This window comes from Lepus europaeus, chromosome 11 (genome assembly GCF_033115175.1).
Source record: "Lepus europaeus isolate LE1 chromosome 11, mLepTim1.pri, whole genome shotgun sequence".
In the NCBI taxonomy this organism is placed as follows: Eukaryota; Metazoa; Chordata; class Mammalia; order Lagomorpha; family Leporidae; genus Lepus; species Lepus europaeus.
Window position 1 is genome coordinate 63,352,033 of NC_084837.1, and position 12,835 is coordinate 63,364,867.

Genomic DNA, 12,835 nt, shown 5'->3' on the forward strand with positions numbered 1-12,835 from the left:
ACCCATTTGACTCATACAAATCAGAGAGGTCCCTGCTGCAACCCGGAAGGATCAGCAGCCTCTGACATACATTATGATAAAACACTTCTTGTCAACCGCCTCACATCTACTAGTTTATGTGATAGTTCCTAAGGACAAAAGAGGAAATGATTTTATGAATTAAAAGTGAATGCCTCTGGGAAACAAGACCGAGGTTAGGAAAGGATGGGGCAAGAGGACTTTTATTTTCACTCTAAGGCCTTTTGTACCATTTTTTTATTTTAAAAAAGATTATGTGAAAGAGTCTCTCACACACACACACACACGACACACACACGGCACACACACACACGCACACGCACACACACACGCACAGAGAAACAAAGGCACGGTTATCGTCCATCATTGGTTCACTCCCCAAATGGCTACAACAGCCAGGGCTGAGCAGGCAGGAGCCAGGAGGCAGGAATTCCATCTGCTTTTCCCACACGGGTGGCAGGGACCCCAGTACTTGGGCTGTGATTCGCTGGCTCCATGGTACATTAGCAGGAAATTGGATTGGAAGCATAGAGTAGCCAGGCCTTGAACCAGGCTCCTTGATAAATGCCATAGGTGTCCTAAGCAGCAGCAGGGTCGCCCACCGTGCCACAACACCCTGCTCCCTTTTATTTCTTTTGAAGTTTAGCTTAAAATTTTTCAAAGAGTTTATTTATTTATTTATTTGATAGGCAGAGTTACAGACTGAGAGGAAGCGACAGAGAGGTCTTCCAGCCATCTGTTCACTCCCCAAATAGCCACAATGGCCGGAGCTGGGCAGATCCAAAGCCAGGAGCCGAGTCGCCCCATGTGGATGCAGGGGCCCAAGGACTTGGGCCATCTTCTGCTTTCCCAGGCCATAGCAGAGAGCTAGATTGGAAGAGGAGCAGCCAGGACATGAAGTGGTGCCCTTATGGGATGCCAGTGCTGCAGGCAGAGGCTTAGCCCACTACACCACTGTGAGAGCAGTTTTGCTTAAATTTTATCTGGCTACAATAGGGACACATAGTTGCTGGATAGCAAGTGGAGCAGCCGGGTTTCAAACCAACGCACAAGGGGATGCTGGCACTGCAAGCGGTGGCTTTACCCACTATGTTACAGCGCCACCTCTGCTCCACTTGTGTTCTAGCTCGCTGCTAATGCACCTGGGAAAGCAGTGGAAAGTGCTCTTGGAACAAATCCTTAGTAGTGGATACAAGAAAATGACAAACTATTCCTAAAGTGCTTGTGTATTTTAGTGTGTCACTTGCTCTGTACCCTAAAACACATGATTTTATAAGTATTTCCTTGAAAACAAAACACTTGAGGCATAAATACATGGGAGTTGAGCTGTTGGGTTGTATGGTCACAGTACACTGAACTTTGAAGAGATGGCCAGTCTTTTTCCCAAAGTGCTTGTACCATTTTACATCCCCAACAGCAATATATGAGATCTCTGGTTGCCCTACATTCTCATGTATATTTGATAGTGTTGATATTTTAAAATTTTAGACACTACAGTGAATGCGTGCTAGTATCTCATTGTGGCTTTATAAATCATTTTTACTATTTAAAAAATTTTACGAGCCCAGCACTGTAGCATAGTGGGTGTAGCCTCCGCCTGCAGTGCCAGCATCCCATATGGGTGCTGGTTGGAGTCCCAGCTGCTCCACTTCTACCCAGCTCTCTGCTATGGCCTAGGAAAGCATTAGATGGCCTAACAAATCTTTTGGCCCTTGAATCCACAAGGGAGACCCAGAAGAAGCTCCTGGCTCCTGGCTCCTGGCTTTGGATTGGCCCAGCTTTGGTTGTTGTAGCCATTTGGGAAGGGAACCAGCAGAAGGAAGACCTCTCTGTCTTTCCCTCTGTCTTTAAGTCTGCCTCTCAAGAAAATAAATAAATCTTTTTTAAAAAAGATGTAAAATAGAAAAGTGTGATATAGAAAAAAAACATTAAGTATATTTATAATATAGCTACAACTGTGTTTTGTGTGTGTGTGTGTGTCTGGGTGAGAAACAACAGGAAGGAAAATGTGAAAATGCCAGGAAGGGTTGTACAAAGTGGGATGATAGTTGAGCGCACTTTTTCCTCTTTAGTTCAGTTGTCCCCAGAACCCCTAGTTCACCCCAAGCCTCAAGTCCGCTCACTGCTGGGACTGGCACTGCGCCAGATATGATGAGAGGCATATGTGGTGCTGGAGTTATACCTGTCAGGTTAGGATTTATTAAGCCCACACATAGGTCAGAGGCAAAGATTCAGCAGTGATTTTTTCATACTATGAGAGAATATTGAATGGACCAAGAAGCCAAGAAACACTTTCTATTCTCAGGGCTGCATTTTTATTCAAGGTCATTTAACCTCACTTCCTAATTGCAAAACTGAAAGCTTGATATTACTCATGAGTCAGGTCATGAATAGCTGAGTATCAGGCCGGCACTGTGGCATAGTGGGTAAAGTCACCACCTGCAGTGCCAGCACCCCATATGGGCGCTGGTTTGAGTCCTGGCTGTTCTACTTCTGATCCATTTCTCTGCTATGGTCTGGGATAGCAGTAGGAGATGGCCCAAGTCCTTGGGCCCCTGCACCTGTATGAGACCAGAAGAAGCTCCTGTTTCTGGCTTCGGATCGGCGCAGCTCTGGCCGTTGCAGCCAACTGGGGAGTGAACCAGCAGATGGAAGACCTCTCTCTCTCTCTCTCTCTCTCTCTCTCTCTCTCTCTCTGCCTCTCCTTCTCTCTGTGTGTAACTCTGACTTTCAAGTAAAATAAATAATTTAAAAAAATGAATAGCTGAATAGCACACCTGCAGAAAATTAGTGGCAGTTTGGAATAAGACCTCAAGAGTTCAGGAAGCCAGGCAGCACGGCTTATGACCTTTCTTTATATATATATATATTTTTTTTTAAGATTTATTTATTTGAAACGCAGAGTTACTGAGAAGCAGAAATGGAGTGAGAGAGAGAGAGAGAGAGAGAGAGAGAGAGAGAGAGAGAGAGAGAGAGAGAGAAGGTCTTCCATCTGCTGGTTCATGCCACAGATGGCCACAATGGTCAGAGCTGGGCCAATCTGAAGCCAGGAGCCAGGAGCTTCTTCCAGGTCTCCACGCGGGTGCAGGGGCCCAAGGACTTGGGCCATCTTTTACTGCCCTCCTAGGCCACAGAGAGCTGGATGGGAAGTGGAGGAACTGGGTCTCACTCAAACCGGTGGCCACATGGGATGCCAGCACTGCAGGTGGCAGCTTTACCCAATACGTCAGGGTGTGAGCCCCAAGCTTATGGCCTTTCAACTTGGAAAATAGAGGGTAAGAAACTCAACAGTGGGTTGAGAAAAAAAAAAAAACTTAGAATTTCCAAAAATTCTGGGCAAGATTTAAACAAGAAATCTCAGGCCAGCATTGTGGCACAGCAGGTTAAGCTGCCACTTGTGTTACCAGCATCCCATATTGGAGTACCTGTTAGAGTCTTGGCTGTTCTAGTTCCTGGCTAATGCAGCTGGGAAAGTAGCAGAAAATCGCCCAAGTACTTGGTCCCCTGTATCTATGTGGGAGACCTGGATGGAGTTCCTGGCTCAGCTTGGCTCAGTCTTGGCTCTTGTGGCCATTTGGGGAGGAAGCCAGCAGATGGAAGATCTCTCTCTCTCTCTCTCTCTCTCTCTGTCATGCTCTGTCCCCTCTGTCACTTTGCTTTTCAAATAAGTACATCAATCTTAAAAAACCAACCAAGCAATCAACCAAGAAGCCTATGTGATGCCACACAGCACTAGCACAAGTGCTTGAATATGCTAGAACATGTTTCTGCTTTTATCTAGCAAAGAGCTGAACTTCCTGGCAGGTTCTGACAGCACATGTGGAGTTTAGGTGTGAACTCCAGGCTAGAAAGAGGATGTGCAGAAAAGCGCAGTTTCAGATCGGAATGTTTCACTGAGAAAATACTGTAACAAAACCCAGGAAGCTCATTCAGTTTTGGGAGTCAAAGTACTTTTCAAACACACCAGCAGAGTTTTTCTGGAACAATGGCAATGTTTTAAATAAGTGCTGTCAATATGGCGGACACCGGACACGTAGGGCTACTGAGTACTGGAAATATGGCAACGGTACAACGGCAACTAAAGAACGGCCTAAGATTTGATTTCACTTTAATTAACTTACTTTTACCTTTTTACAGTGACATATAGCCAGTGACTACCAAAACAGTCTTGTTCTTTGTATGCATATTCATAAAACCTGCATAGTAAAAAAGGAATCCTTTTTAAAAATATATAAACTTACTACATTTTACCTTGGAACATGGTATGTATGAGGGTACTTCAATAATTTCATGGAAAAATGGAATTACAAACATATTTTTGGGTGGGTATTTGGCCTAGATACTTGGCTCTACTCGATTCTAGCTGCCTGCTAATGCAGACCTTGGGAGCCAATGGGTGATGGCTGAAATGATTGGCTTCCTGCCACACAGGTGCAAGACCTAGACTGAGTTGCCTGCACCTGGCTTCAGCTCCAGCTGAGGGCAGTTGTGGGCATTTGGGAGTGAACCAATGGATGGGAACTCTCTTTCTGTTTCTCTGCCTCTCAAATAAATGAATAATTTTTTAAAAAGTTTATTTTGGTGCAAGAATTTTGGAAATCCATGCTTTTTTTATATGTGCATTTTCCATGAATATTTGGAGTACCTTCCTGTATATTGTAAGTGATGACCTAATGGTTCCTTAAGAAGCTAAATCAATTCCAGGAATCGTATAAGAGTTCATACACTTCCCAGAGGAAAGCTAGATTAACTACGTTCTTGGCTCAACCTGAAAGTGCACTCACCCAAGGTGAGCCCGCAACCACCTTCACCCCAAATTGACTTTCTGAACTATAAACAAATGAGGCAAGGCAACCACAGGGCTGGGTCAAACGTTGTTTGTGGGCCTGCCTTTATCTTAAACCCACGCTAAACTGGCTCTGGAGTTTGGAGGACCATAGTACCACTCACAACAGAACTGGCTGGTGCAAAGATGTCTGTCCCCAAGTAATTAATAATTCCTGCAACAGAATCCAATTAGGATTTTTTGTTTGTTTTTTTAAGATTTACTGGGGCCAGCATCCTGGCATAGCCGGTTTGCGTCCCTACCATTCAGCTTTTTTTTTTTTTTTTTTTTTTTTTGACAGGCAGAGTGGATAGTGAGAGAGAGAGAGACAGAGAGAAAGGTCTTTCTTTTTGCCGTTGGTTCACCCTCCAATGGCCGCTGCGGCCGGCGCATCGCACTGATCTGAAGCCAGGAGCCAGGTGCTTCTCCTGGTCTCCCATGTGGGTGCAGGGCCCAAGGACCTGGGCCATCCTCCGCTGCCTTCCCGGGCCATAGCAGAGAGCTGGCCTGGAAGAGGAGCAACCGGGATAGAATCTGGTGCCCCAACCGGGCCTAGAACCCGGTGTGCTGGTGCCGCAAGGCAGAGGATTAGCCTGTTAAGCCATGGCGCCGGCCACCATTCATCTTTGATCGAACTCCCTGATAATGTGCTTGCGTCCCTGCCGCCAATATAGGTGACCCTGATGGAGTTCGAGGCTCCTGATTTTGGCCTGGCCCAGCCCCAGCTGGTGCAACCATTTGGGGAGTGAACCAGAAGATGAAAGATGTCTCTTTATCAAACTCTGCCTTTCAAATAAGTAAATAAATAAAGTTTAAAAAAAAAGAAATATAGTTATCAAAATATTTGAAAGGCAGAGTGACAGTGAGAGAGAAAAGGGGAGTGGGGGAGAGAGAGAGATCCATTCATTCTCTGGCTCACTTTTCACTTCCCAAATGGCCTCAATGGCAGGGAATGGGCCAGGGGTGGGAAAGGCCGAAACCAGAAGCTTGGAACTCCATCCGGGTCTCTCATGTGGGTGGCAGAGGCCCAAGTACTTGGGCCATCATTGGCTGCTTTCCCAGGCCCATCAGGGAGCCAGATCAAAGTGGAGCAGCCAGGACTTGAACCAGTGCCAGTGTGGAAAGCTGGTCAACGCTGGCTCCAAAATTACAGATTTCTAAACCGGACTCCAGAACTAGACATCCAGACATATTCCAACATCTTCCTTCCCTGACCCAATTAAGGAATGAGAGAACCTAATGCCAAAACAGGTTTATTGGGTATGTTACACACACAAAAATTGAGTGACTTGCAAGTATTGAACAGAAAAGGGTTCTGCACAGCTGCCTTCCTTTTGCCAAGAGAGCACCCCAGCCACAGTCAAATACAACAGAGACAGAGTTCAAGTTTACACGGCGGACAAGTAGACAGACTCCCAAAGCAGCCCCGGGCCCCTGTGCTGGCAAGAAAACAGAGAAAACCTTCTCAAAGTAACTCAAACAGGAAGAAATGAACATGGAGATGTTGATTCTTACTGTCTGTGACATCAGACACTAAAACAGTCACAATTCAAGCATAAAGCCTATGCTTTCCCAAAGGAAAGGAGTTCTGGTTCAGTTGTCAGGGACCAATTTTTTTTTTTTAAATTTATGGCTCAATTTTAATGACCCCCTTTCAAATCAACCTAAAAGTAACAGAACAAAACAAACGTTTAAATTATAGATTTTTCCTAATACTAAGCCTAAGATTTTTTCCCCCTTCGTCAAGTCCTGTAAAACCAGTTTCTTAGAAATAATTCATCCCAGCCACTGGAAACATTTCCTCACAGTGACATAATCAGAAACCGTACTTCCTCCGTTATTTAACTTCTCCGTTCCCATCCTAATCCCAATACCAGGAATGTTGGGGCTAGCACGAGGATACAATTTCCCCCAAAGCCTGTGACTGAGGCCGGGACATGAGCCGCCTTGTGGCCCTGACAGCAAAGGGCAATTCTCTAGGACAGACCTGGGGACAGGTTTATCCAGGAGTCAGTCTTCTCCAAGGCAGGACAGGCAGGGAGTGTGGGAAGGGCAGATTTTCTGGAAGGATGGGAGGTGTCACCTGGAGACACTGAAACACCTTGCTTTGTGCATTGTAAGCCTTCCTGGTTTTCCATCATCAGTAACTGTTCTATCTCCTCTTTCAAAGAACTCGCCTGAAAGTCCTGCTTGCACATCACAAACTGGTTGTTTTGAGCTACTCTTGGGTTCTCTGACCCCACGGCCTCAGTGCTGGACCCCTCTCGGGCTTCTCCTTGCTCTAGAGAAGGCAGCCGTGGATGTTTTGTTGTGGTTTCTTTATTCATCGTCTCCACTTTCAGAAATTTCTCGCCTTGACGAGATTCACGGAATGTAAAATCTGGAGCTTGATCTACCCTAGAATTTTTACAAAATAAGAACCCTTTGACTTTTCCCTCCTTCCCTGCTGTTTCCGTCACTGACTTCTTTGGATGCAGCACGCTCCTTATCAGGAGTCCCTGGGCGTTCACGCTGTATTCTTTCGCAGCTTTCTCTCTGCGCTGCTTCTGAAAGTCCTTGAGCTGAAGCAGCTCCTGTGGCAGCTCCATACAGGTGGGCTAAGGGAAGAAAACCAACACAAGTTTGTTACAAGCGAACTCCAGAATGTGCTATCAGAGTCACTTCCAACGTAATTTCTGGTATTGTGTAACGCAGAGAACATGCAAATGTATTCCTATAGCACCCCCTAGTGTCTTCAACTGTAGAACTGTTTTTCTAGCAATTTATGTTGCAAAGGCAATGAATATAACTTGCGTATGTTCATTCATACATTAGAAAATTTCAAAAAGGTCATGGAGAATGAAATTTAAAGATAAAAATACAAACTTTATATCTCAACACAAGCTTAATTTTAAGACACTTTTTAAAAAATATTTATTTTACTTACTTGAAAACCAGAGTTAGAAAGATTGATTGATCTTCCATCTGTTGGTTCACTTCCCAAATGGCTGCAGTAACTGGTGCTGGGCCAGGCTGAAGCCAGGAGTCTGGAACTCCATCCAGGTCTCTCCCATGGGTGGCATGGGCTCAAGTGATTGGGCCACCTTCCACTGCTTTCCCAGGTGCATTAGCAGGCACCTGGATTGGAAGTGGAGCAGCTGGGATTTAAGCTGGTACCTATATGGGATGCCGGTGCCATGGGCAGAGGTTTTAACTGCTATGCCACAGTGCCAACTCCTCAATATACCTTTATTTCCGAAATTCCTTGACAATTCTTTCATGTGTATTATCTCCAATAGACTAATATTACAGATTGCCAAATAATCAGTGTTAATGTTTTATTGGACTATTGTTAAGATTTAGGAATAATGGACAGCTAAAAATTCTTAGTGCTCTACTCACTTAAATGTCTTTTTTTATGTTATTCAATATTAAGAATGTTTGATATTAAAAAATGATCTAATAGATGGGAGCTGTTTCTCTATTTCTCTTTCTCTGCCCTTTTTTCTCTCAAATAAATATATTTTTTAAAAATAGTTTAACGGGGCTGGTGCTGTAGCATAGTGGGTTAAGCCGCCACATGTGATGCCAGCATCCCATATGGGTACCAGTTCAAGTCCTGGCTGCTCCACTTCTGATCCAGCTCCCTGATAATGTGCCTGGGAAAGCAGCAGAAGATAGCCCAAGTCCTTGGGCCCCTGCACCCACGTGGGAAACCTGACTGAAGCTCCTGGCTCCTGGCTTTGGCCTGGCCCAGATCCTGCAGTTGCAGATATCTGGGGAGTAAACCAGCAGATGGAAGATCTCTGGCTCTCCTTCTCTCTCTCTCTAACTCTGCCTTTTTAATAAATAAAATGAATCTTTAAAAAATTAGTTTAACTGTAAACCAGCCTCAGGCAGGCATGTTAGGAGGTTTTCTTTATTTTTTTTTTTAAGATTTATTTTATTTATTTGAAAGACAGAGTTACAGAGAGATGCAGAGCCAAAGAGAGAGAGAGAGAGAGAGGTCTTCCATCTGCTGGTTTACTCCCCAAATGACCACAACGGCCAGAGCTGAGCAGATCTGAAGCCAGGAGCCAGGGGCCTCTTCCAGGTCTCCCATGTGGGTGTAGGGACCCAAGGACTAGGGCCATCTTCTACTGCTTTCCCAGGCCACAACAGAAAGCTGGATTGGAAGAGGAGCAGGCAGGACTTGAACCGGTGTCCATATGGGATGCCAGGGCTGTGGTTTTACCCGCTACGCCACAGCGCCACCCCATCTTTAGGAGGTTTTCTAGAAGGAAGCATTGTTTGATTTTTTTCTTTCTTTTTTTTTTTTGACAGGCAGAGTGGATAGTGAGAGAAAGAGAGAGACAGAGAGAAAGGTCTTTCTTTTTGCCGTTGGTTCACCCTCCAATGGCCGCTGCGGCCGGCGCATCGCACTGATCTGAAGCCAGGAGCCAGGTGCTTCTCCTGGTCTCCCATGCGGGTGCAGGGCCCAAGGACCTGGGCCATCCTCCACTGCCTTCCGGGGCCATAGCAGAGAGCTGGCCTGGAAGAGGGGCGACCGGGATAGAATCTGGTGCCCCAACCGGGACTAGAACCTGGTGTGCTGGCGCCGCAAGGCGGAGGATTAGCCTGTTAAGCCACGGCGCCAGCCTCTAGAAGGAAGCATCGTTAACATAGCAGATCAGCACTCAACGATGTTAGTGCCCCTGCACATCTTCCAGTGGGACAAATTGTGGAGCTGGAAGACAGCGATAATGCTAATCCTAACTTTGTGTAGGCCTCAGCTAATGTATGTATATGTCTTAGTTTTTAACAAAGCTTAAAAACAATTGGGGCCAGTGTTGTGGTGCAGTGGGCATCCCTGATGAGCCCTACTTCAAGTCCAAGCTGCTCCATGCTGACCTAGCTCCCTACTAATGTACCTGGGAAAGCAGTGGAAGATGTGCAAGTAGTTGAGAACCTGGTGGCAGTCCCTGGTGAAGCTCCTGGCTCCTGGCACAGTCCCGGCTGTTACGGCTATTTGGGGAGTGAACCAGTGGATGAAAGATCTCTTCTCTTGTCTCTCCCTATCTCTCTCTGTAACTCTGCCTTTCAAATAAATAAATAAAGCTTTTTAAAAATGTTAAAAACAACTAAAATTAGAAAAAGGCTTAAGGAGGAAGGATATAAATAAAGAAAATACGGGTGAGTGGTCTAGCAGTCTGGACACCTGCTGAGATGCCTGCAGCCCATCCTGGAGTAGCTAGCTGGTTTGACGCCTGCCTGTGGTTCCTGACTGCAGCTTCCTGCTGATACAGACTGGGCAGGCAACGGTGGTGGCTGAAATCATCGGGTTCCTGCCATCCACACACAGCTCCGAACTTCGGTCTCAGCTTCAGCCTCAGCCCCAGCCCATCCCTGGCTGTTAGGTACATCTGGGCAGTGAACTAGTGGAGGAGAACTTTTCTCTGTCTCTCTAACAAATAAATAAAAACCAATGAAAAAGAAAAACCACTTTTGTACAGCTGTACAATGTGTGTTTTAAACTAAATACTATTACAAAAGAGTCAAAAAAGTTAAAGAAAATGAAAAGTTTATAAAGTAAAAAATTTACAGTAAGCCAAGGTTAATTTACTACTGAAAAATAATATTGCCTAAAAATTTAGAGTAGCCCGAGTATACAGTGCTGTGATGTGTACAGTGGTGGACAGCAATGTCACAGGTCTTCACCTCTGTGCACCACGCGCTCACCAACTCAGCCCAAGCAGCTTCCATCCTGCTTATTTATTTGTTAGAGAGAGGGGGAGAGACAGAGAAAGAGATCAATCTTCCATCTGCTCCTTCATTCTCCAGTGGTCTCAATGGCCAGCACTGTGCCAGGCTGAAGCCAGGAGCTTCATCTGGGTCTCCCACATGGGTGGCAGGGGCCCAAACACTTGGGCCATTTTCTGCTGCTTTTCCCAGGTCATCAGCAGGGAGCTGGATCAGAAGAAGAGCAGCAGATCTATGTACTGTCACCCATAGGATGCTGGCATCGCAGGTGGTGGCTTTACCTGCTATGCCTCAATGTTGGACCCTTGATCCATAGTTTTCTTATAATACTCTAGCAGCATGAAAATAACTACTGTAATCTTACGTGTACCCACACTTTGACAGAAATGTTTCCCGGAAACAATATCCTGAGAAGGTGTTCAAGGGGACGGATCAAGCCCAGGCTGTGGAACCATCAAGGATACTAATCACCAAGCCTGCCTCACGAAAGTCACTGCAGCTGTGAAAAGTGGCACCAGAATGGAGGTCGTGCAGGCACACCCACAGAGCTGCACCCACCTCTGTGCCTCCGAGCCGGTCTGCGGAGCCTTCGCGGTAGGTGTTGAGGTACCCGTCCACCAGGGTAGTTAGGTCCGACATCATCTCATCCAGCAGCACCAAGCGAAGGGGCAGCAGGTAGGTGGCTTCCAGGGCCAAAATTTTCAGCAAAGAGGGTGAAAGAGGGCGTGTGAACCACACGTCTGGGTTTTCCTGAAGATACCAAATTAATTTTCTCTGAATAGTAAGCAAAACTTTAAAGAAAACAAACTGTTTTGAGTGTTGCTTAACTTAAGACACTGTCACTTTTTTCTGTTATTACCCCCGCACTCACACTATTTTTAAGGAATGCTTGTTTGGAAAGAGACACAGAGAAGGAGAGAGAGATATTCCATCGGTTTCACTCCTCACATGCCTGCAACAACCAAGCTAAAGCCAGGAACAAGAAGCTCCATCCAGGTTTCCTACATGGGCAGCAGGGACCCAAGTACTTGAGCCATCCTCCCAGGATGAGCACTATCAGGAAGGTGGATTGGAAATAGAATAGTGGGGGCTGGAGCCAGGCACTCCAACATGGAATGTAGGCACCCCAAGAGGTGGCTTAACCCACCCCACTGCACCACTACGCCTGCCTCTCACACTAGCTTTTTTCTTTTTTTAGTTCCTTTTTTTTTTTTTTTTGAGGTTTACTTATTTTATCAAAAGGCAGATTGATAGGGAGTAGAAGAGGGGGGGAGGGAGAGGGGGAGAGAGAGAGAGAGAGAGAAACAGAGAGACTGAGACCTTCTATCTGCTGATGCACTCCCCCAAACTACCAATAGCCAGGAAGAATCCAGAAGCCTGGAACTCAATCCCAGTCTCCCATGTGGGTGGCAGGGACCCAAGTACTTGAGCCATCACCTGCTGCCTCCCAGGGTGTGCATTAGCAGGAAGCTGGAATTGGAAGTAGAGGTGGGACTTGAACCCAGGCACTCTGATTTGGGATGTGGACATCCTAACTGCTGGGCCAAATGCCCACCCCTGCTTTCACACTGTTGCTAGTCTTGTGAATGAATACACACTCACACACACACAATCGTGCAAATACAGTGTGTGTGTGAGAGAGAGAGAAGTGGGGGCAGGCAGGTAGGTGGATCAGAAATTCTCACAGCTGGAGGCAGTAGACTTGAGTATATGACCCAAGCTGGAGTCAGTATGGTCATGACCTAAGTTTGCAAGCAAGGATATTGGGAGCTAAAGAAAATTACCTTCTTTGGGAGAAACAGCTGGGATGGTTTTGGTCCCACTGCCTTAATCCGTTTCCACAAAAGATTCCCCCTGCCCCAACTTGAAAATTTATTTCAGTATAGTTCTTTTATTTATTTATTTATTTATTAATTATTTGACAGTTAGACAGTGAGAGAAGAGAGAAAGGTTTTACTTCCATTGGTTCACCCCCAAAATGGCCAATATGGCCAGAGCTACACTTGATGCAAAGCCAGGAGCCAGGTGCTTCCTCCTGGTCTCCCACTCGGGTACAGGTGCCCAAGCACTTGGGCCATCCTCCACTGCCCTCCTGGGCCACAGCAGAGAGCTGGACTGGAAGAGGAGCAACCGGGATTAGAACCCGGTGCCCATATGGGATGCCGGCGCTGCAGGTGGAGGATTAACCCAGTGAGCCACAGCACCAGCCCCAGTATAGTTCTTTAAAGAGATTATTTATTTACTTACTTGAAAGCAGAGTCACAGACACAGGAG

The 12,835-nt window shown here is 46.1% G+C and overlaps 1 protein-coding gene across 4 annotated transcripts in view; it reads right to left on the bottom strand.

The window, feature by feature from the left end:
* Nucleotides 1-6,090: 6,090 nt before the first annotated feature.
* Nucleotides 6,091-12,835, bottom strand: part of EXD1 (exonuclease 3'-5' domain containing 1) — a 36,615-nt gene continuing 29,870 nt past the window's right edge. For all 4 annotated transcript variants that reach the window (XM_062205658.1, XM_062205657.1, XM_062205656.1 and 1 more), the window contains 2 exons: nt 11,120-11,311; nt 6,091-7,440 (listed from right to left, as the gene is read on the bottom strand). In XM_062205658.1, the coding sequence (XP_062061642.1) occupies nt 6,820-7,440; nt 11,120-11,311 (813 nt within the window). In that variant the 3' untranslated portion in view covers nt 6,091-6,819. The remainder of the gene's footprint in view (nt 7,441-11,119; nt 11,312-12,835) is intronic.